At 44.0% G+C, this 24,842-nt stretch overlaps 2 protein-coding genes across 2 annotated transcripts in view; both read left to right on the top strand.

Moving 5' to 3' along the window:
• The first annotated feature begins 4,127 nt into the window (after nucleotides 1–4,127).
• On the top strand, nucleotides 4,128–9,203 carry DEFB108B (defensin beta 108B). The gene is made up of 2 exons (XM_019793748.1): nucleotides 4,128–4,305; nucleotides 9,043–9,203. The coding sequence occupies exons 1-2, from the start codon at nucleotides 4,128–4,130 to the stop codon at nucleotides 9,201–9,203; spliced, it is 339 nt and encodes a 112-aa protein (XP_019649307.1).
• An 11,944-nt stretch (nucleotides 9,204–21,147) lies between these two features.
• Nucleotides 21,148–24,842, top strand: part of DEFB109B (defensin beta 109B) — a 9,550-nt gene continuing 5,855 nt past the window's right edge. The window contains exon 1 of the mRNA XM_034647762.1: nucleotides 21,148–21,229. Coding sequence (XP_034503653.1) covers nucleotides 21,148–21,229 — 82 coding nt within the window. The remainder of the gene's footprint in view (nucleotides 21,230–24,842) is intronic.

Consider the following 24,842-nt stretch of genomic DNA (forward strand, 5'->3'; position numbering starts at 1 on the left):
TAGTCTGTGCTTCTGGGCACCATGTGTGGGTGTGGAGCCCTGCCTTCTTGGGAGGGAGCCCTGCCCCATTGGCTATCTCATCTCCTGAAAGCTGCCGGGTGCTGGCTGGCACGGAGGCCCAGGACTAGGGGTACGTTAAACGTTCCCCGTAGGCCTAGTAACCCAAGGTTCACCCAGAAGTCTGCGTGTTTGCACATGATTTTCTTCTCTTTCTGGACGTTCATCTTCGCCTTCTGGGATTCGAAATTAGCCTGTGAGGCCCAATATCTGTACCTATTATTCACTAAGGGAAATCTCTTCTCTGTGTCCCAAGTCCATAGGTTTAGTATTATTATCAATAGTGTCAATAGTTATTATAGTATCATGAAGACGATCGTTATGGTTGATATTCATCAGTTTGTATTATGACCACTGTTATTACCGATTACAATTGTGGTTCTATTCCACAGCAATGAATATAGTTTCTCTATTCATGAAGGGCATCTGGTTACCAGAGATGACCTTGAGGGTCCCCAAAGGACACAAACACACAGCTGCCCCCAGGACCCAGCTGTACCCACTATTGCCCTCTCACAGGAGGAGCTCCTGAAAGACTCCATCTCCCTTCAGTACCCTCTGGTGGCAGGCGCTGACCTGAGGGAACCAGGGCTCACCTGGAAAGGCACTCTTTGCTCTCCTGAGATGTTGGGAACATTTACAACAAGAACATCTCTGGCCGGTTAGATCCACTAGAAAATATTCTGAGGCAACAAAGGGATCCGGCAACCCCTTTTGCTGGCATGGACTTCCGGTGAAGGACCGGGGTGAGACCCAAAATGTTTGGAGGCACAGGGGCAGCTTGAGCTTCTAGAAATGTCCTAAGTGATAGCCTGCCCCAGCAGCCTGAATATTTTCCACTTCCCTCAGCTCAGAGCCAGGGAGGCATAACATAACAAGGACGTCTCAAGGTCACCAGAGCTGCTGGAAACATTCCCAGTGCCTTCAGTGGCCCCAGAAATCCTGTTACTGCACTGGGAGACAGAGAAATGTTGCCTGCTCGCCTGGGTAACTGCAGGGTTTTCCAAGTCCTGCAGGAAGCCCTCATTGTTGTGTAAGTCGACCACAAAATAATAATCTATAATAAGAAAAAAGAGATGGATACTATTACTAGGAAAATATTCACAAGAATAATGACTAACAATAACGAAATGACAATCAACATAATGATTATAGTAATAAACTTAAGCTAATGGGAGACTAGAGTGCAGACTCCATGTACAAATGGACAGGGACCGAGTTCTAGCCTCATAGGATATTTGGATGCCAGGTTTGGCGGTCTGCACAAAGAAACAAAAAATTAAGGTAGAAAGTAGCAGCAGAGAATAGAGACCCGAGGAAGAGAAGGACAAGGGTGAACCTGGGAATTCTTGCACAAACTCCAGAGGGGTGTTCTCAGGGAGAGAAGGGGACTTTGGTCCTGAGTCTGTTCATCACCCCACAGCCACCGGGTTTCAGAAGTTTCACCCCCTGGATGATGTGGTGGGGGGTCTCCATGCGGGGAAGGCAGGATTCCAGATCACACCCCCTGCATAGAAGCCCCGGCTAGACCTACGTTCAGCCCCAGAACTGCCTCAGCCATCACTGCCTCGATGCCCTCCTGCCAGCTTTTCCCCACAGAACCCTGGGGATCTTGTTTGGGAGCAGGCAGGAGCGACTCAGCAGAGGGGCTCTAGGAAGGTGTTTGCAAGGGTTGTTACTGGACCAGCAGGGGGCGACAGGCCCACACAAGTGGTTCAAGGATGCCCTGTCCCACTCAACACTGCCCTTGCTCATGCTGAAGGGTCCCCAGCTCCATGCCTTCCAAGGTAGTACCAGATTTCCATAACACCCGAAGGTACTTAGAATGTTTCCCGAGGTTCAGGCAGACCTAGGACACACTTGTGCCTCGGGTGCTGGCAACGGCAGCTTCTGGGCTCTGAGCCGATACAAAATTCTAAGGAGACCACATGCTTGTCCGTCCTTTCCAGGACAGTAGGGCAGCACCCGGGACCTTGAGGAAACTCAGAAGAAAATTTTGTGATGGGTCTTCCTGAGTCATCAATGCCAGAACAAGAGGTTGCTGGCACCTTGAGGAGACTTGTAAAGTTTTTTTAAGGGGCTCAGCAGCTCAAGAGTCGTTCCCCCGGATACCCTCTCTGCCTACAGAAGTCTCAGGAACGCCCCGGATGTCATTCCGGGACTGGTCCTTGCCTGCAGGAGCGGATCCTGGGCCCCTGACTTAACTCAGAGAATTCTGTGGTGACTCTGACGTGCCAAGGAGGCCCTCACTGGGGCTTACAGGCCAGCAAACATGCTTACTGGGTCCTCGAGGGTTTTGCTACGTTTCTCCAGAGGCTCTGGTAATGCAAGGGCGCCCAGGCCGTGGAGCGAGCACAGGGGAGCAGCTTGTGTGCGTGTGTCTGCAGTCATCTGCAGGAGATCATGCAGCCTTTATCAACAGCGAACCTCTACTCAGTGTTCCAGAAGCACTGCAAACGTGACCCAAGGTTAGAATGCTAATTATAGAAATTAATGATGAATAACCATAGAACCATCATGATAATGAACAAAAGAACAGAAATACCAGCGGTTTTAGTGATTACTGTATTAAATAAGGAGATGGAGCTTATAGGACATACTCTTCTGAGGGAAGGACAAGATCAGAGCCCCAGGACTGCGCCGCGCCCTGTGTGCCCTGGTGGCACACGTGAGCCACAGGAGGAAAAGGCTGACTCTCCGGGGGGGCCCGGGGAGCACAGAGACGGTGCACTGACCTCTGAAGGAGAAGAATATTGAGGGGAGGTTGAAAGACTCGGGTCCTGACCGCCACAGGACACTCTGCAGCGTTCCGTCATCGGGCCATTGGCTGGTTGCGCCGGACTCCCCACCAGGAAGGCAGGACCCCAAAGCCACAGCTGACCCACTGCACGCAGAAGCACTGTCCTCACGGAACTTTACATATGTCGCTATGGGGTTAGAATTCCTGTCTTGACTGTTTCCCCCCCACAATACGCTCACACCGTTTTAGTCTTGAGTCTCATTACTGCAACGGCCTCCCTCCAAACAGACTGCCCTGGCAATTCAGTAAACCCCCCAGGCCAGCTCCTGAGTTTTGTTATAAAACTGGCATTTCATTTTGCACAGATTAAGATGTGTGCTTTACCCTTCCTCGCTGCACGCGTGCACACACGTCGTTGTCAGTCACAAAGGCCAAACACGAGGCTTATACTAAGACAAGAGAACTTAGAATTCTCTGATACTCGAACTAGAAAGAATCTGAGACGATTTAAGTTGCTATCTTCCAGTGAGTATTCCAGAATAAGTTTCAGAAAAATTCCTGGGGCAACTGGTTGAAGCAGACTTGTAGGCTCCACTCCACCCTACCAAACTGAAAATGTTGGGACTGGTCTAAGTGTCAGCATGAGAAAGCCACTCTTCCTGTTAGTTTCATGCACAATAGTGAGGAAGAGCCCCCTGGTCTGGCCTCAACAGACCTACATCTCCGTAGGTGCTGTGACGTCCAAGGAAGACAGTCTCCCTGCCACGGTCCATACCTCTGGTCAGTGGCAGGTCAGGAAATTCAGCACCTAAATCCAGACCTTGTGCCTCCCCATTCAGGGGCATTTCACTGCCCTGCCTTGTTCCACCTGATGAGGAGGGTTTGAAAGTAAATGACCACGTGATTCATGCTTCGAGGAGCAAAGCCTGGTCCCAGCAAGGAGGAAGCCCACACCTTCGTGGGGGAGGGGCAAACGACACACAGTGTGGTGAGCGGTGTGCTGGGAGCTGAGCGCAGAGGGCATTCAGGCCAGGAGTGAACGTGGCGATTCATCATTAGCAAAGCCTGGGAACCGTTCACTAACAAAACGTCTGGTCACTAACTAAACGGACTGGTTTCCAATTGTCACTGATGACAGACAGCGCGGTTTGTGCCCTCTGATCTGCTGCCAAAGCATTTGTAGCTTTTGTTCCCATTTGACAAGCTTTTCTGGTCAAATGGGGGCGCCCACGTCCTACTCATGAACCAAGGGTCCGCAAAACAGGACTCTCCGTTTTCTCACGAAGGCCGCTGTGTGTGCACAGCACACCTCCGTCCAGGAATAAGCCTAATGAGGTTCGGAAGGGCGCCTATCAGCCAGACAAACACGCTGTACGGCGGCCCAGAGAGCCGCAGACGGAAGTGTCTCTGCCTCTTGGAAATGGAGCCAAGCTTTCTCCTCTCTGCAGCCCTGAGGCCTGCTGCCCTCCTCCTTACCATTCTCTTCTGTATGAGCCAAGTTCTACCAGGTAACAAAAGAAACTTTGCTGAAGCCTTGCTAAGAATCCAGGGCCTGAGACCTTACGGGCAGCCAGGAGTAGGAGCAAACTTGCCACCACCTGCGCCCCGAGCAGGGGGCTCAGAGGAAATCTGGGGGCCCCAGGGGCTGAGACCTGCAGCCAACTGGCTCACGGTTCCCCCTAGCAGCTCTCAGTTAGATGGAGTGAAGTCAGGGGGGTTTCAAGTGCTCAAAACCCTCTTCACTACATCACTGAAGGTGCATTTAGTTAGGCAAGTTTACCCGCAGTTTCTAGATCGAGATAACCAAAGAAAATGGGGCATTCTTCTAGTAAATCTTGGTTTCCAAAGCCCTCCACTTAGTATCCTATGCAGTGAAACTTAGTACCCTAAGGTACGTCCATAAGAGCCACACCAGAGCTGGAGGGGTCCCGGCAGAGGGACGGGCAAGGGGGTCTCCTTGGAAGGCTTACTCCAGTCTAAGACGTGTCCAGCCCTCTGCTCCTTTGTACTCTTGGTCTCCTGCGCTTGACTCTTGTCCCTCGAGGCTGAACCCAACCCCTGGTTTTTCTTCCTCCTTTTCAACATCTAGTCTTCTAAGGTAGAACTTAAACACAGGCATCAGAAATGACACAGCAGTGGAGTGTGTCCGCCCTCATCCAGCCTGCAGACGTGGGTCTAACAGGTGTAAGGTGGCCTGCACAGACACGTAACTGGGTGGGGCACTCCTCATTTTCACCCAAGGAAGGGACAAGACATCCAAAATGGATCATTCCATTTCCTAGAACTGGAGATACGTAGATCCAGGGAGGGGGAAGCGACTTCCTGCTCTCCATCAAACAGAATGTCTTCCTCTCTCTGTTCCTGAGAATTCGGGACCTCACGGATGAGGAAGGAAAACAGGCTGATGTGTGGAGGTGGACCGTCCTCTTACAGTTGAACACGCTGTTGATGGTTATGCTTCATGCTGTTTGCAAAAGGATGCTCCCCAAAATTTCCACCAGAAAATATAATGGGAAGCATGCCTATTCTTGGTGAATCCCAACTTTTCCAGCTAACTCTGGGTCTTAAAGGATTGCTTACTGCTAATGGGTAGGTCGTCCTTCAGGTTTGTGGGGAGGGTGCAGCTTGTAAGGTGGTGGCAACTTGGCTTCAGGAGAGCTAACCTGGAGGAAGCAGGGGGGAGAGTTTCCGGTGTGGAGCGTCTGGGGGTGGGAAACCAGTGCGGGTGATCAGATATCTGTTAGGCACCCACAGTAGGGGATGCCCTTTCTAGGAAGCAGGCATACAAAGAAAGCTATGATGGTCCCTGACTCCCAAGAAGCTTGGTTGCTGTATTCCCCAGGGGACAGTCACCAAGTCCCAAAAGAGAGCCCTGGCACAGATGAAGGAGAGATTTCCTAAGTAAGGAATAGACATGACCAAAAGAAAGACAAAAGCCCAAAGCAACACAAGGTTTGAATGCTTCAGGCCCTAAGCCTTCGAGGCTTAGGGGATCTGACAGGAGAGCAGGCTTTGGAAGGTAAATCATGGTAGCAGTTCAGTACTGAGAGTGATTGAGGCTGTCTGTCCAACGCTTTCATCCGAGTCTTTCCTTCAGGAATATTGTGTGTGTGGGGGGGGAAGTCTATCCACTAAATCACATTCACAAGAGTTTTGGGGTGAACAACAGTCTGGAACTATAGCCCCCGGGGTGGGGTTAAGTCACCCCATCCCAATGCGAAGAGCTAATATGTAAGAGCCTCACAGAGCATATTATAAATTAACTTGAAAACACTTTCTCTTGTTTAAAGGGAAGAATAAGTATATTTTAGACAAATGCAGAAGTGTTTTTTTAAACACAACAAAAGAAATTTATCCTTGTTACAATGAGCACCGAAGCTGTGATAGGTACAGATACTATAAAATCATTCACTGTCGTCAATAAGATTTGATAGGTCTTGATGATCTAGTCTCTTTCTTGTGTTTTAGAGAGGAAGAATCAAGGCCCTGAAAAGCAAGTGCTTTCCCCTCGCTGAAGGAATGAGCTCCCTGTCACCCAGGGCTTGGTCCTCACCTCCCCCCCCAACAGAGGTCCATTGTGCTGCCTCCTTCCTCTGACTCTAGAGAGGGTGAAAGGCGATGCCATATCCAATGACATTAACTCAGGAGCACACAAAGCTGGTGACTTCAACTTAAAAGATAAGTGTCCACGTGGCTTTGCTAGAGACCCTTCTGATAAGTACATACAAAGCGGTCATCCTCACCGACCCTATGGGTTGGATGGAAGAAAGTCCCTATCTCCAGGAAATGAATGCTTTTCATCAAGTCTTAAAACTTTTAAACGAGTCTCCCAAACTTTGAAAACTAGTCCATTTTTTTGTTGTTGTTTTCATTGTCACTGAACCAAAATAAAGGAAAATAGTGTGCTGGTTAGAAAAGCAGAGGCAAAAACATTTCTGATACCTGTATTGGGATGTGGGACTACAGGACACATCTGTGTAGGGGGTGGGTCTCTCCTGCTGCCCTTAGGTGTCATTTGCAGTGGGACTGACTCTTTTCTTTTAGAAGCCAGGAGAAGAGAGGGGAATACAGAGTGGGAGCAAGAGAGGGAAATAAATGGGGCTGAGGCCACAGAAGTTTTACCTCTGTTCCTCTCCCCTCCCTCCCCAAAGCATTAGGTGAGCTTGGACAAGTTGTTCCCTTTCCCTGGGCCTCATTTCCTCATCTGTAAGAAAACTCATGAAACCAGATCATCTCTTAAGTTCATTGTAACTCTAGCTTCTGTCTCAGAAGCAAAGAGTCGATACAACATCATGTAATATACATGATTCACCAGCAAAGAACTAAAAAACAAAACAAGAAAAAATGCCCTTAATGGGACTTGGATTCTTCACAAGAGTGACAGTATGTCATCTTTTACAAAGCTCCTTTTTGATTTAAAAATGCAACGCTCAGTAGTGAGTTGCAGCAAGATTGCACACCTAATTCCAAGACACGTGCGCCGACAGTAACAACCAATTTCCATGCAAGCATGTTACAGGACAGGCAGCAGCTCTGATTAATGCCTTCTCACTCACTGACTGGACACCTGCTGTATGCCAAGCCTTCAGCCGGGTTCTGGTATGGACAGAGAGGAATAGGCTGTGATTCCTGTGTCCAAAGAACTCCCCCTCAAAAAGTGAGGTGGACCAGGAAACCACCCCATCAGAGATGGAAGAAGTCCAGGAATAACAGGGTGTTCCAGACTGATCTATCCCGTAAGACAACTCATGTCACTGGTTCAGCCTCTATAATATACTCCTCTCCTATGATCCTAGTGGCAATGGGCCAGTTTTAGCCCACGGTAAATGGGGCCTATCTATGTATAGCAGTTGAGTTAATTTACAGATAAAAAGGAGAGATGTATAGCCTAGGGAAAGAAAAACTCAGATTGCAGCTCGTTTCTGTGTAGTGCTTGGCACTTAGTTTGATCATTGATTTAAAACAGAAAACTGGGCGCCTGGGTGGCTGAGTTGGTTAAACGTCTGACTCTTGATTTCAGCTCAGGTCATGATCTCAGGGCCAGGGGATCAAGCCCCACATTGGGCTCCCTGCTCAGCACAGAGATTGCCAGAAATTTTCTCTCTCCCTCTACCCCTGCCCCTCCCGCCACTCACATGCACACTCACACATGATCTCTAAATAATAAATTAATTAATATCTTTAAAAAAAACCCAGAAAACAAAAACGTACCCTTAAAATTATTTCCCAGTTTGCATTCTCAGTAAAAATCTGATGTTGATTTTCACATCCATTAACTAACTGCCTTGTGAACACTGAAGAGTTGAATCAACTGAATGCTTTGGAATTTCAGTTTGATTCATTCAATAGGCATTTACTGAATGTATATAAATGCCCTTTACTGGTCTGAAGCTCTTCAGGGATTGGCCTTTGTGTTTCAGAAGACAAACACCTAGAAGTGCCCGTGTGGGTACCTCTCTTATTGTCAGCAAAGAGCTTAAGAAGTTGTCATGGAAAAGGTGCACTTTGTTACATGTGGAGAGGACTCAAAAGTGCCCCTTCTGAACCTGAGCACCTCATCGTGTGAGTGGCTCACCCCCCCCAAAGTACGAGAACACAGGTCACACGCTATTCCATGTTTTTAACAACTATTCGTTCAGCCCTTACGAAGAAGCGTTACTGCGGCGCCGTCCAGAGCCCGCTATCAACCTCCAGGGCCAGCTTCAGCCGGACAAGGGACGCTATCTGTTCACCAGATACGTGGGGATGCAGTTCCCCTCCCGGGGAAAATATCCTCACTAACAATTTCCCTGAAGTATCTTCTCTCTTCAGATCTGTATTTTAGTTCCACTTTTGAAAGATACACACAAACACAGAGATTTCTCTAGCAAAGGTCTTCTGCTTTGGGAAAATCAGCAGCACAAGACTGATACGACGTAAACTGATCCCTGCCCTCAGTGATGGGAGATAAGGAGGGGGAGAGACTGACATCAGCGTACGCCCCACAGACCTTCTGAGGAAGCGGGGTCATCCCTGCTTCGAGGCTTTCGTTACTCAGATAACACCCAATATTGCCTGATTTTCAAGGATGCCCCAAATCCAAATTTTGAGTGAAAGCAGATTTTTTGAAGCACTGCTTTAAGAAATTAAAGAACAACAATAACAACAACAAGCCGCCCAAGGTTGTTTCCAGACACTCGTACCAGGTAATTCAATAAAAATCCAGGGAGACATAAATAGTTACAATAACTCTCTTTTCTGTGCAGCCAGGGGCAGATTCAAGGAGGTCTGTGAGCGTCCAAATGGCGCCTGCCAGGAATTCTGCCTTGAATCAGAACTGCAGGCCGGGAGATGTTTAAATGGCCAACCATGCTGCCTGCCCATGGGGAATGAGCCCCTCATTGAGCCGACTACACCCAAGGAATGATGAACTCTTTTTGAAGCTTTGTGTTTCTGTGGACGTTTTATCCTTCACTTTGCGCACGCTCTCTCGGTCTCTTATTTCTGTCTTCTCCCAGGGATTTTTATTGAGTCCTGAATAAATAATAAAGCAAAACTAGCAAACACAAGACCTATTTTAAAAATTCATACTGGGGGCTCCTGGGTGGCTCAGTTGGTTAAGTGTCTGCCTTCAGCTCCGGTCATGATCCCAGGGTCCTGGGATCGAGTCCCGCATCAGGCTCCCTGCTCACTGGGGAGCCTGCTTCTCCCTCTGCCTGCCACTCCCCTGGTCACGCTCTGTCTCTATCCCCCACCCCTCTGTGTATGTGTCAAATAAATAAATAAATAAAACCTTTAAAAAATAAAAAAATAAAAATTCCTATCGTACGTTTTCACCCCATTACTGTTTGGTTCCCATCTTTCTATCGGGTCTGGATGAGCTCCCCCAACCCTTCATCTGAGGACACTGCTGCCCATTCCACTGGGAAAATGTATACCATGCAGCCTTGTGGGGTCTCCCTCCCTGACAAAGGGGCAATGGACAGGAAACTTGCACAAGCAGATTTCCCCACACCAGTCAGACTTCACCAGAAATCTGAATCCTCAACAGAGCAACACCGATCCACATACAAGACAGTCCTTCTACATTCTCTCCAAAGGTAATGCCCCTGGGCTGTCCTTGTGGTCTTGGCTGAGATCCGTGCAATTTCTCAGACTCCCACCTCTTCCTGGGCACGGTCGTTCGGCTTTTCCTTCCAACCTGTAAAGCAGTGTATTGCTTCCTATGCCTGCCCTCACCGATTCCCACAGAGTTAGTGGCTTTCCACTCCTCTGACAGTTCTGTAAGTCAGAATTGAACCAAAGAGCCAATGACATGGATCTCAATGGGTTAACATCAAGGTATCCGCAGGGCTGAAGTCCCCTCTGGAAGCTCTGTGGTTCCCCTTCTCCGTGGTTAGGGCAGCAGCAGTGGGCGGCTTCTGGGCACCATGGGCAACCTGTCCTTAAAGCCAGCAACAGGCTCGGTCCTGCCCACATCCTGACACTCAAAACTTACCTTCTGCCTCCCTCTTCCATTTTTTTAGTAGCCTTGTCATTACATTGGGCCCAGCTGATCCTCTCCCTATTTTAAGATCAGTTGATCAGCATCTTCAATTCCACCTTCCACCTCAGTCTCCTAAGCCATGCGAGGCGACATACTCACAGGTCCCCAGGATGGATGAAGGAAGAAAATGTGATGTATGTACACACACACACGACACACACACACACACACACACACACACACACACACACCATCCAGTCACAAAACTAAGGGAATCCTGCCATTTATGACAATACGGATGGATCTGATGGCATTTTGCGAAGTGAAATAAGTCAGAAAGACCAAGACAAATACCGTCTGATTTCACTTATATGTGGAACCCAAAGAAAAAAGAAAAAAAAACCCCGAACTTATTGATATAGAGAAAGATTGGCAGTTGCCAGAGGCAGGGGCGGGAGATGCATGGTGAAACGGTAAAGGGGGTCAAAGGTACAAACCTCCAGTTATGAAATAAATAAGCCGTCAGGATGTAATGTACGGCACTGTGACTACAGTTAATGATACACGCAGTTTTCAAAACTCACAGAAATGTACACTACATTTTGGGGTGCCCGGCTGGCTCAGTCAGAAGAGTGTATGACTCTTGATCTCAGGGTCATGAGTTCGAGCCCTGTGTTGGGTGTAGAGATTACTAAAAGAAATAAACTCAAAGGAAGGAAGGAAGGAAGGAAGGAAGAAAGAGAAAGAAAGAAAGAAAGAGAAGAAAGAAAGAAAGAAAGAAAGAAAAAGAAAAGAAAGAAAGAAAAAAAGAAAGAATAAAAAAAGAAAAAGAAAGGGAGGGAGGAAGGAAGATAGAAGGTTCACTAAAATTTAATGAATAAAATTTTACTGTGTGTAAAGTATATTTCAATAATTCTGACTTAAATTCTGACTTAAAACAAATACCATCTCTATTCCTGTCTTAGGACCTTTTATCTACCTTCTAATAATTGTGCCTTCTTTTCATGAAGCAGGAGTGACATGATGGAATTCATTTATAAGAATCTGCAGTATTTCTCCACCAGAACATGGCCTTCCTGAGTAACCACAGCTTCCGCCCCCATGACTTCCCTGTACCTTTGAGGCCTGGTGCAAAGATGGGCAGATAAAAACCTGGAGGAGGTCCAGTCATGCAGAAAACCTACCTCATCCTCTCTCACAGTCCAAAGTATACAGCACTGTGTACTGACACCGGGCAGCAGACAGAATCCTGTCTGGCCCTGATCCAGATGCATTCTAGAACCTTAATTTCTTCCTGGGTTCATTCAAAGTCAGCTGCAACCTGATAAGCCTACAGTTGAACCTAAGCCCTAAGAATTGGTCCAAATAGCCAGAGCAAATCAAATCTTGCATGAAGATTTAGATGCCATAAACCAGAGTTCCTTTTTTTTTTTTAAAGATTTTATTTATTTATTTATTTATTTGCGAGAGAGAGAGCAGGGTGGGGGGTAGAGGGAGAAGCAGGCTCCCCACTGAGTAGGGAGCCAGATGTGGGACTCAATCCCAGGACTCTGGGATCATGACCTGAGCTGAAGGCAGACGCTTCACCGGCTGAGCCACCCAGCTGCCCCCATAAACCAGAGTTCTTAATGAGAGAGGGTTTTGCCCCTGGCACATAACTGGCGATGTCTGGAGACACTTTAGTTCTGACCACTAGAAAGGGGCTGCTTCCATCTGATGGCTGGGGGTCAGGGATGATACTAAACGCCCTACAGTGGACAGGAATGACCTTAAAGACAGAGAATTACCTGTCCACAGTGCTGTGGTTAAAAAACTGCTCGAGGCTTTGACACAACGAGAAGAGTGCAGCCTCCCTAGGAGAGCCCAGATCACCCGTAAATAGGGAGGCATCCCCCCACTCCCGCATCTATTCTCCTCAATTCATGGACGTGCGGCACATGGAAGTAATTTTTGGACACTCCAGCATGCTTATTAACATTTTTTTTATTCTTACATACTGTTTCTGTCTTGTTTTTGCTTCTCCATCTTTTCCTGTGCCTGACAAATTCCTGGCCCAATGAGAATCAAGTCTGATTTCCCAAACGAATCTGATGAATTCATTCCCAGTTCCATACTTAGTCTTTGTATATTGCCATGGAACTCTGTTTCCCTAAATGACTTAAAATCTGTCAAAGAAATTATAAATGGGTTTACCACAATCACATAAAGCATCCGCACGTCAGAGAAAATTATGACTATTCCGAATGTAGACCATTGCTGTCACGGTGGCATCACTGTCTCCCACGGCTACTTCGTTCTCGTGTCCCTCTTCTCCGGGGGACACTGGGTGAGACAGGGACTGCGCAAACTGCACTTCCCACACTCCTCCACTCACCTGCTTGCAATGAGGTCACAACACATGTTAGGTGCTAGAGGGGAATTTGGAGTTTGGAGGCGAGGGAGGGGTTCCCTTCCTCACTTTTGCTCCTGTCACCATTGCCACAGCAGCAGCCAGCCTCAGCGTCCCCCTTCCTAGGGCACTGCCAGAACCCATGTCATCATGCCCTCACAGAGACACCAGTAACTAGTTCCTGCCCCTTTTGCACAGCTCTCAGGACTGACGGTGAAACAAATCTCTCCTCAGAGCTCCAGGGGTGCCAACACCGGCTGGGCAGCATGCCCCCCTCTCAGAGGCCTGAGAACTAGGGGACCCCTCTGCAGGCTCCTGGTCGCTTCCATTTCAATGTCCCCCTGAGGGGTGGCACCTGCTGCCTGCAATTATCCCTGGGGAAGCTCAGCACTTCGTTGAGCCCTTCCTTACCTGTGTAACAAATCCAGTTTTGAATTTGTTCTAAATACGAGTACATTCTCGTCTACTGAGTCCTGGCTGATAGAACTCCTACGGTCAAAGCTACTACCGCTGTCTCTCCTGTCACCGCTGCTGCTACCCTATCACCCTATTAATCTGGAAGACAGACAGGTCTAGTTGCCCAATGGATAAAGCGACAAAGCGTAATGAAAACTATACTCCATCACTCACAACTGATAGATCAAGTAGGTGAAAAACACATTAAGACTACAGAGGATCTAAAACAACAATTTGTAAAGTAAAATCTAGAAGACATATGTTCAACTCAAAGCAATATAAATGGGAGATATAATTCAATTTCTCTTTTCTACACAACAGAAAGAAGAACTGACCCAAGGTCCTCAATCATTCTAAGTGGAAACAACACAGACAAGTACATTTGCTGATCACGCACTGTAACTGGAATTTAATAACAAAATGAAAACTAAGGTAAGAAAGCATAAAATAATTCAAAAATGTTCCTAATAACCGGAAAGGAAATGATAATGAAGATCCTCCCCGTACTGGCTTACGTAGCAGATAAGCTAACATTCCTAGATAGTAGATGGGATTATTATGAAAAACAATGTAAAATGTAAAATTTTATTCAACTAAATGGAATGATAATTCTGGCAATGACTCTGTTCCACGGCGTATCCACAGAAACATAGTTTTCATGTTTTCCACTTCGCACTAACAAAAGATCATCACTAAAATCCTCTTAGATATCTGTTTAAATACCCACCAAGGATTTTAGTATAAAATCAAGGACTTAAAATGTCAGTTGCCTCATTATTTAACATATAACCCACTGGTAGGTCCATATATATAACAGTACAGGAATTATGTTTCCTTCTAGACTGCAATCAGTATGTGTTGGGGTATAAATAAAGAATAAAATAGTACAGTAAAGGTACAGAATGAATGAAAATAACAGTTAGCTAAATAAGCAAGGCAATATTTTTAAATAGGCAGAGGTATGGTTGATCGAGTGTGGTTTGGTGGTGGGAGGAGGGGGATGAGACAATGATCGTTGTTGGGTTGAGGCAGTGGGAGCTGAGCAAAAATGAAATGGCCACATTGGGAGTGAATCAGAAAATGCGTGAGATTCACCTAGGCTCAAATCCAAAAATGTGTGGGACAGACTTTTCTTTCTGGCGCCCACTGCTCTGAATCAGATGGCCGTAAACCACGATCTGTCTGAAGCTCTGGATGAAGCAAAGAGGGGAAACAAAGCAAAACCTCTAGGTGGATATTTGCTTTCTTTCACGGCGATTCTATGGCTCCTGCCGACGTGAGATGGAATTCGTAACTGAGCCTCCTGATTGTTTGTATCCACTTCCTCATTAGGGTTGTTACCACTAGCAATGATTTTTTTCCAGCAGGATCTACGATGTATCATACAGCTTTATTACGGAGTAGTCATTGTTCTTCCTTCTTTCAACAATGAGCATAAAGTTGAAAAAGAAACATCAAGTGTTTGTTTATCACAGGGAATACTCTTGAACCAATGATTTTTTTTTTCATGGTATTTCTTTATTCTTTCTCTCTCTCTCTCTCTCCCGTCCCATCTCTCTCTCTCACACACACAGAACACAAACTCAGATGCATAATTGTATGCAAGGAAGGGTCATTTGCATGGTGATTTTACATATTTGTACACATTCACCTCTTTAACACGTGGCTGAAAAAAGACCTGAAACACAACTGTGACACCTTTAGTATCCTCACACCTGAACTCATGCCCTATGGAAAACTTGCTAGAGGACAGATACATACTTGTATTATTAGCTATCTATTGTTGCATAATATAGTACCCCAAATTTAGCAACCTGAAATAATAGGCATTTACTATCTGAAGAATTTGTGTGGTGAGGCTCAGGTGAGTGCCTCGGGCTTGAGGGTTCTGATGAGGTTGCTGTCCAGCTTTTGGCCTGGATTGGAGGTTCATCTGAAGGCTGGACTGTGGGTGGAGAGGAGGAATCTGCATCTGAGCTCACCCGTGTCATTGTTGACAGGCCTCAGGTATTCATTAGCTAATTTCTAGTCATCGGTCCCTTTCCATAGGCAGCTCAGAACATGGCAGCCGTTTTTACTCAGAGTAACTGAATAAGCCAGTGAAAGGGTTAGAGAGAGTGCCCAAGATGGAAAAAAAAATGGTCTTTTTATAACCCAGTCTAGGAAGTAACATCCCATCCACCTGCTGAAGCCTATTCACATGTCCAGCCTCTTCTAAGGAAAGGAGTTGCACACAGGCATGAACACAAGGAATCAGGGATCACTGGGGACCATCACAGAAGCTGATAACTGCAATATCCAATAGAGTAGATTTTCATCCAGAGAGTGCAATTTAGGTTCAAACAAAGTACAATTATCATAACGATTATTCTGCCAAGAAAGCAAAGGACATCTATACTGGGGAAAGTTTCCCTAAGTCTTTAGCTATGATTGAATTTCAGTAGTGGGATTCCAAGCAATTTAATTTTTTCATACTTTTCAGCATTTTCTAGATTTTCTAGAATGCCAGGTTTTAATTATAATATAAACGTTTGAGGAAATAATAAAAATCTATTTAAAAGGCCACAAAATCTAAAACAAAGGCGGAAATATGCTTTCAAATTAACAGTGTTGCTATAAAGATAAAATGCCAAACTCTTTTGAAGCATGCTCTGTACCATCTTTGTTATGAAGCCTTTCCTGACATTCTCATTACCCCTCCCCACTCCTACCCCTTGGTAGACATAACCAGGAAAATAACCATTATCTCTTCTGGGTTGTGTCCTTTACATAGCCTATTGCCGGCACCCACTCAACTTTCCATCTCCCGTTATCTGATTGCGATCAATCTGGTGTAGCCCTGGTTTTTTACTGTGCTGCCTGATGCACAATAGATACATAACTTATGAGCAGTGAGGGTACACACGTGTGCACATGGAGAATAGCAGAGAACACAGCTGACAACGAGGATGTCCTGAATCTGTGGGAAATGGACAGCATTACCTTCTGCTTTCTCATCCATGAGTTACCACCACCTTTGTGTACTTTGGCCCTGGAGATTTCCTGTGGAAGACTTATTCCCTTTTTGTTAGGCTCTACTAACCAAGAACAAACCACAGGCCCGGGAAGCATTATAAATAGCCATGCACCTGCCATGCTCAGAAACCCCAGGCTCCAAACATGTTGATGCCTCTTTTCTTCATTGGCCGTTCAGCCATGAGACTCCATGTACTTCTCTTCATGCTCCTCTTTTCAATCTTCTTATCGCCAGGTAAGGTGGTGGCTGATTGCCAGGGCCTGCCATCTGGAAGTCTATCTGGCAGGTCAGACGAGACCCTGGATTCATAAAGCTGATGTCAACAGCTTCACTAGGACTATAATGGGGCAAAATAGGAAACAGACCATTCCTTTGCCATTACACCCACTGCCTGGTGCAGTCCCATTCTGCTTTACCCTTACTTCGTGCCTTGGGATGCCCTGGTAAGGCATGACAGTTAACCTGCAGACAAGCAGATCTGAAAGGATTGGATTGCAGGGACATCTACCATTGTATCTACTCACCAGGTCAGAGGAAGGGATGGATGGAATCCCATCAACAGGAGCTAATGCTAAGGGTTCGTCTTGGGGAATCTGTCGTAGAAGTATTTGGCTCCTGAAGGAATTTAGAGATCAGTATTGAGTAATAATACACAGCCCTTGTTGTGGGAGAGCTATGTCCATAGTTGTAAAAGTAGGGTGATCATATGCCTTTATTTTCATCCCAAAAAGACACTTTGGGAAGGTAAGTAAATGGAGCACTGTTATAACTGTACCACAAGAGCAGACATAAGTTAGAAGTGTCCCAGGAAAACTGGCCACAGAGTCACTCTGTATCAATGGCACAGACACAGAATAGGGTTTCAGAAAGAGGGTTACAGTCCCCGGGGAAGCGTTACTGAGAAGACCACATGCTGCTCTGTATTCTAGGAAGGGATTCTTATGACAAACAACAATCACACAGAATAGATCCCAGAGCATAAGTATAGTCTTGAATAATGAAGCAAGTAGGAGGAACACACGCTTTGGAATACTCATGCATGAACTATGTAGGAAGAAAATGGTTGAAACGGGAAATAGAGACAATAGCAATAAAGGTGATGCTCTGCGATCATAAATCCTTAGTGCTAAGATGGTCATTAAAAGTTATCAGGTTCGGGGCGCCTGGGTGGCTGAGGCAGTTGAGCACCCGACTCCTGATTTTGGCTCAGGCCATGATCTCAGGGTTATGAGATTGAGCCCCTCAACAGGCTTTGCACTGGGCATGGAGCCTGCTTGAGATTTTCTTTCTCTCCCCCTCTGACCCTCCCTCCTTCCTGCCCTCTCTCTCTCTTAAAAAAAAGTTATGGGTTCAGGGGCATCTGGGTGGCTCAGTTGGTTAAGCATCTGACTCTTGATCTCAGCTCAGGTCTTGATCTCAGGGTTGTAAGTTCAAGCCCTGCATTGGGCTGCAGGCTGGGCACAGAGCCTACTTATAAATAAATAAATAAATAAATAAATAAATAAATAAATAAATAAATAAATGTTATCAGGTTCAAACTCATCATTTTCAGATGAGATGACTGAGGTCCATAAAAGTACTTCACGATTCTAATTTAAGTATCATACGTGCATCTGAAAACAATATGTCAGGGTTGCAGAGTTTGATAATCAACTATGCAGAGTTTAGTTTGTATGTCACACAAGATGAGCTGGTGTCATTTGGACCAAGTATGTTAGGAAAACACATATTAGATGAAATAATCTTAATGCTTGCACTTGGAAATATTTTCTTTTGGCATTAAAGAAGGATTTGTTTAGAACATAGTAACTGCTAGGCACTGTTCTAAATTTCATATTGGGTAGTTAGGTATCAACTAAGACTATCGTATGCACTGATTAACTATCCACTATGACTAAAATAGAGAAGTATTTCCTGTTTTAATGGAGCTTCCAATGTTAACCTTCCATGTTGTTTGCATGCTGCTATTTTTACCCTCTGCTAAATTTGTTGACAACTTTAAGGATAGGCTGAATCAAGAAGAGTGCATTCATTTCCTCATGATGAGAACAATCCATAAGTCAGAAAAGCACGGGGTTCTTCAGTCTATAAGCCCCTAACCAGGGAGGAGCTCTGAGACTCGAGTAGTCCTGATGCTGCCCTCTTGTTCTTTCTCCTGTAGTAGTCTCAGCTCTCCCACCTATTCCTTTTGCTTCCATATCCTCTTCTTTCACTTTCATCCCTCCTTCTAGGTCCTCTGTGGAAAAGACTGCCATTTTGTAGTTTTGCCCCTAACTTCTCAACCCCAAAATATTTTTTTATTCAGTTTCAATAAAGTTATTAGTCTGTCATCTTATATCTAACATATACTATCTTCCAGGCACTTTTCTGTGCTTTAGCCCTAAAAAATAAGTAAGCCATACCACTATACATAAGGAACTCAAAGTTTGACGGGAGGAGACAAACAGAGAACTGAACGATAAGTGAAAAGCTAAAGCATGAATGTTTGGGAACATGGGGTTAGAGAGGAAGAGAGCAAATTCTTTCTGTGAGATTAGTTAAAGGAAAAAAAGCCCATAAAACACTGATTTTATAAAAGCAATCATGATTGTATCACTTGTAAATGAAAGATGATTTGCTAAGTGAATCTGAGGACTGGACACATGAATGGACATGAGTAAAGACACCAAGATGTGACGCTCATGGTGTATTTCAGGTTCAGCAAGCACCACGTTGATTGTGCCTGAGGGCTGGCAAAGAGAATCAGAGGCAGCCCACAGAGGGTCCTAAGGGCACATGCTGAGGGAGGAGGAGCTCGCCATGTACTGGCTGGCTCTGAAAATGGAATGGACAAACTCATTTGCATTTAGAAACATCTCTTTAAGCAATGAAGAAGATGGGGCAGCCTGAAAGGGAATGATCATGGGACTTTACCTACAAGAGAGTATGACTAAGGAATAACTCGGTGAAGAGAGGGACACGGGAAAGGAACATGTAAAAGCTGTAACTGATTATAGTTAATGAACAAATGAATGCACTGGAATGATAATTCTTGGGTTCCTGAAAAAAGTCAAAGGGCATTGACCCAGAAAGAAAATACAGTAAGGAGAATGTTTGTTTTTATATTTCTTTGTTTTTGAGATTTCAGACAAGGACAAAATCAGGGTCAGTTTCAACATCTTAAGTTTTAAGAACCTATGCATCTTTCAGGTGTAAGTGTGTAACATTGAAAATATGGACCTTGTATTCAGATGAGAAATCGGTGCATGAGTCATATCATTGTTCAGTAATAAATGTCTAAAGCTTCAGGAGTACCTGGGAATGCTTGGGGGAAGCCAGTAGCATGAAAAGAGAAGACGAAATAGAGAAGATGAGAAAATGGAAGTAAGGAGATGAGAGGATAAGAGGGAATTGGAGAAGAAAAGGAAGAGAATACCATCGAGAGAGCCAGAAAAAAAAAGCCACACATATTGAGCGAATGCAGGAAAGTTGCTAGGAGTCTGTCAGTGAATTAAGAAAAACATTGAGTTGGTGAGCATCAAACAAAGTCAACTAATAGTAGCAAGACTTTCAAGAAATCACATGTCACCCAAAGATTCGGTAATGTTGGAATAAAATAAGGTCATAGGTTATTTTCACAAGTTTCCCTCAGCTTTATTGATGTATGATTGACAAATCAATCATTTGTAATGATGATGGAAATTTCATGTTTTTCTGGTTGCTGGCTATTGTAAATAATCTTACTATAAAACTTCTCTCACATGTCTTGGTTTCCCTGGAGTGCCATCTTAGGGATAGAATGGAGTCTTATAATACGAATCTTCAGCTTTACTAGGAGAAAATACACTCTTCTCAAACTTGGATGAACCCAAGTTCCAATTTAGGAACCCATCAAGTGTTTGAAAGTGGTAGGGATTAAAAATAGATGTAGAATTGAAATATTCGACAACAAAAGTAAATAATTGGGAGAAGTTAAATAATTATGACAAAGATGTAAAGTCATTGTATTATATAAGGATAAATATTTTGACTAATTTTAGACTTTGCTATATTAAGAACATATGTTTTAATTACATGAGAACTACTACAAGAATGGGAACAAAAGTTTAATTTCCCAACTAATAGAAAAAAAAAGAGATGATTAAAAATAATCCAGTAGAAAAGAGAAACTGAGAGAGAGAAAAGGAATAGAGACTAGGCAAACAGAAAGCAAAGTAAGATAGTAGAATTAAACTCAAATATATTAGTGATGACATTAAAGTGTAAATAGGTTAATTTTCTACTTCAAATCAAGGATAATTAGTGCTTTTTTAAAGATCAAGCAACTAAACTCACCTGTATGGTACTTAAAAAAAAACCAAAAACCAAACCAAAACAACAACAACAACAACAAAACCAAAAGCCCACCTAAAGTGAAAGCATTCAGAAAGGTTAGAAGGAAAAGGAGGGTGTTATGGACTAACTTGTGTCTTTCCAAAAATGCATCTGTTAAATCCCAAGACTCCAGTACCTCAGAAGTGACCATATTTGGAGACTGGGGTTTTACAGTGGTGATTAAGTTAAAATGAAGTCATTAGGGTGGGATGTAACCCAATATGACTGGTGTTCTTGTAAGAGGAGGAAATTTGGACACAGACACATACAAAGGGAACACAGTGTGGAGACACAACGAGAAGATGGCCATCTACAAACCAAGGAGACGGAACGGATCCTTCTCTCAGGTCTCTCAGAAAGAATCTGCATGTGCTACATCCAACTACAGAACGCAAATTCTTAAGCACAGCCAAAGCATTTATAAAAATGGCCGTCGACTCAATCATAAAGCAGCTATCAAAATTTTGGAAGATCAAAATTATTAGTGGATTAAATCAACATGTTGCACACTTCAAACTTACACAATGCTCTCTGACAATTCTATCTCCATAAAGCTGGAAAAAATAAAAGTAATAAAATTTTGCAAAATTGGAAAAAAATTCGTTTAAGCCAGAAATCATTAGCAAAATTATAAATATTTAGAAATGCAGAAATACACCTCTGCAATAGGCATGCATCAAAGGAAACACCAAAATGAAAATCAGCAAATGAATCATACTAAAATAAGCTATATGTCAAAACTGAGGGATGAAGGTAAGTTAGAATTTAGAGAAACAAATGAAAGAGACACAAATATATAAAAGAATCAACAAAACAAAAAGTTGGTATTTTAAAGAGTAATACATTTTATAATAATCCGGGGACAGGGATCAAGAAAAAGCGAGACATACTTAAAGTAACCATCTCAGGAACGTATAGGTTTGAGTTCACAACAGATGCTGCAAAGGTTCAGGGAAAATAAAAGGGTATCATACGTTTGTACACTGCACCCCATCCCCTCTTGTACTTCTTAGTGACAATTCTTCCCTCTTCATCCTATCATCCATTTTCTTTCTACTGGATTATTACCATTAGCATACAAAGATGCTTTTGTTTCTCTGATTTTAAGGAAAAACCTTTTTGCTTCCTCTCTTCTTCCAATGCTATCACCCTTTCTTGGCTTCATTTGGCAGTGAAACACCTCAAAATAGTTGTCCATATTTTCCACCTCCAGTTCTTCTCCTCGAATCCTTAAAAATATCCTGAGCAGGCACTCTCCCGACCCCTCGCCCTGCTACTGAAGCTTTGCTTTTCAGTCACCAAGGGTCTCCACATCGCCGGATCCAGCGGTCACTCACCACAAGATCACTTGTGACCTGGCTTGGCTCATCACCAGCATGAAAACAGATGTCGCTCTCTTCTTCATCATGTACTTTCTTCAGTCGGCTTCCCGGGGAGCGCATTCACCTGATCCGCAGCCCAGTCTCCCAGAGGCACCTCCCTCAGTTCCTGGTCTTCTCTTCCTTCTCTCCATCCATTCTCTGGGGCCAGTCCCATCCATTTAAACTCTCCTCCTGGACCTCTTCTCAGCTCCGGACTTGTAATGAATACCCAGTGGCATAATTTATGTCTCTGTTTGGACATTTAATTTCAAAGGTAATATATCCAAATCTGAACTCTTGGATTTCCTCCCCTACGGTTTCCCCCTTCACAATGTGCTGCGGCTGGCACTCCATGGAGCCATTTTTGGCTCTTGGCTCTTCTGACCTTAGGAGGTCTCCCTCAGGGCTCTTGTCCAGGTCCAGCCTCAGACAGCAGCTGCTCCCCACTCAGTGAAAGGCCTGAGTGTCCACAGAATTTCCCTCAGTTCCTGTGCCCAGCCCTGCGGCAGACTCCATTGGGCCTGTCTACCTGTGCTCCTGTGACTGGAGGAGGAGTGGATTTTCTCAGCTTCTCCTCACCCCCTGCAGTGGCAGGCAGCTGCTGGTACTTAAGGGGAGACTTTGTAATTCTCATGCTCGGGTTCAGGATTCTATACTCCTGTCCCTCAAACAGGTCACAGATGGTTCTTGCCCTCTACCCAATCTCTCTTAAAAACACTCAATGGAAGGGCATGAAAAAAGAGTGAGTCTGATGTATCTGGGACCAAGTGATACTATGATTTATGCTACAAAAGCCCACACTCAGACCTCGAAAATTTGTCTGAAGTCCAGCTGTTTCCCTCTTGGCTCCAGCAGTAGCTGATTCCTCTTGCTATTTATCCACACATACAAGCACCTGTGGGTCCCCTCTTTTATTTTTTTAATTTTTAATTTTTCCCAGATTTATTGAGATGTCATTGACATATAACATTGTGTAAGTTTAAGACAAACACTGTGATGATTTGGTTCACCTATGTATTATGAAACATTTACCACACACCATAAGTTAGTTAACACGTCCTTCACCTCATATAATTACCATTTCGCTGTTGTTATGGTGAGAACACTACATCTCTACTCTCCTAACAACTTTCAAGGACACAATACAGCATTGTTAACTACATTATCTCCACAGAACTTACTCATCTTGTAATTTAGCGTATGTGCACTTTGACCAACATTTCCCCATTTCCCCACCTCTCAGCCCCTCGCAGCCACCATTCCCTCTGTTTCCATGAGTTCGATATTAGGAGACTCCACATATAAGTGAGATCATACAGTGTTTGTCCTTCTCTTACTCATTTCACACGGCATAGTGCCATCGAAGTCCATCCATGTGGTCACGGATGGCAGGATATCTTCTTTGTATGGCTGAGTTATATTCCATTGTTACATACATCACAGTTTCTCCATCCATCATCTGTTGATGGACGCTTAGATTGTTTCCATGTCTTGGCTATTGTGACTAATGCTGCAATGCAAACGAGAATGCAGATATCTCTTTGAGATAGTGATTTCATCTCCTTCAGATATATACTCAAAAGTGGGATTGCTGGATCATATCGTAGCTCTATTTTTAATTATTTGGGGAATCTCCATATTGTTTTCCACAGTGGCTGCACCAATTTACATTCTCACCAACAGCACACCAGAGCTCCCCTTTCTCTGCATCCTTTCCAGTACTTATTATCTCTTGTCTCTGACGGCCATTCTAACGGATGTGAAGGGGTATCTCACTGTGGTTTTGATTTGCATGTCTTTGACGATGAGTGATGTTGAACACGTTTTCAAGTACTTGCTGGCTATTTGGTAGTCTACTCTGAGAAGAGAGTCTAGTCAAGTCCTCTGCCCATATTTTAATTGGATTTTTTGACTTTTTTTTTTTTTTTTTTGCTTTTGAGTTGTATGGCTTCCTTATATACTTTAGATATTAACCCCTTATCAAATATATGGTTTGTAAATATTTTCTCACATTCTGTAGGCTGCCTTTTCATCTTGTTGATTATTTTTTTTTAGCTGTGCAGGAGCTTTTCAGTTTGCTAAAGTCCCACTCACTTATTTTTGCTTTTGTGGCTTGTGCTTTTGGTGTCAACTAAATAATCATCGCCAAGACCAATGTCAAGGCAATTTTGTCCTATTCTAGGACTATTGTAGCTTTGGGTCTTACACGGAAGTCTTTAATCCATTTTGAGTTAATTAGACACTATATATATATATATATATATATATATAATATATATATAGTGTCACCTGCATATATATATGACATATATAATGATGACATATATATAATATCAATGACATATATAACGTCATCTGCAAACAGAGACAATTTTACTTCTTCATTTCCAATTTGGATACATTTTATTTTTTTTTTCTTGCCTGATTGCTCTAGCTAGGACTTCCAGTACTATGTTTAATAGGAGTACTGACAGTGCAAACACTTGCTTTTTTTCTGATCTAGAGGAAAGCCTTCAAACTCCACCACTGAGAATCTTGTTAGGTGTGGGTTTGTGGTATTTGGCCTTTATTATGTTCAGGTATGTTCCTTTTATACCCAGTTTATTGAGCGTTTCACATGAAAGGATACTGAATTTTGTCAAATGTTTTTCTTCATTTATTGAGATAATCAGATGATTTTTCTCTTTCATTCTATTAATGAGGTATATCACATTTATTGATTTGTATATGTTGAAACATCCTTGCACCCCAGGGAAAAGTCATTCTTGATCATGGTATATGATCCTATTAACATATTGTTAAATTCAGTTTGCATGTATTTGGTTAAGAATTTTTATATCTATCTTCACTCAGAATATTGACCTATAGTTTTATTTTCTTATNGTATCTATCTTCACTCAGAATATCGACCTATAGTTTTATTTTCTTATATTTTCCTTATCTGGCCTTGTTATCAGGGTAATGCTGGCCTTGTCAAATGAGTTTGGGAGTGTTCCCTCCTCTTC

Source organism: Ailuropoda melanoleuca, chromosome 18 (assembly GCF_002007445.2).
Source record: "Ailuropoda melanoleuca isolate Jingjing chromosome 18, ASM200744v2, whole genome shotgun sequence".
Taxonomy (NCBI): domain Eukaryota; kingdom Metazoa; phylum Chordata; class Mammalia; order Carnivora; family Ursidae; genus Ailuropoda; species Ailuropoda melanoleuca.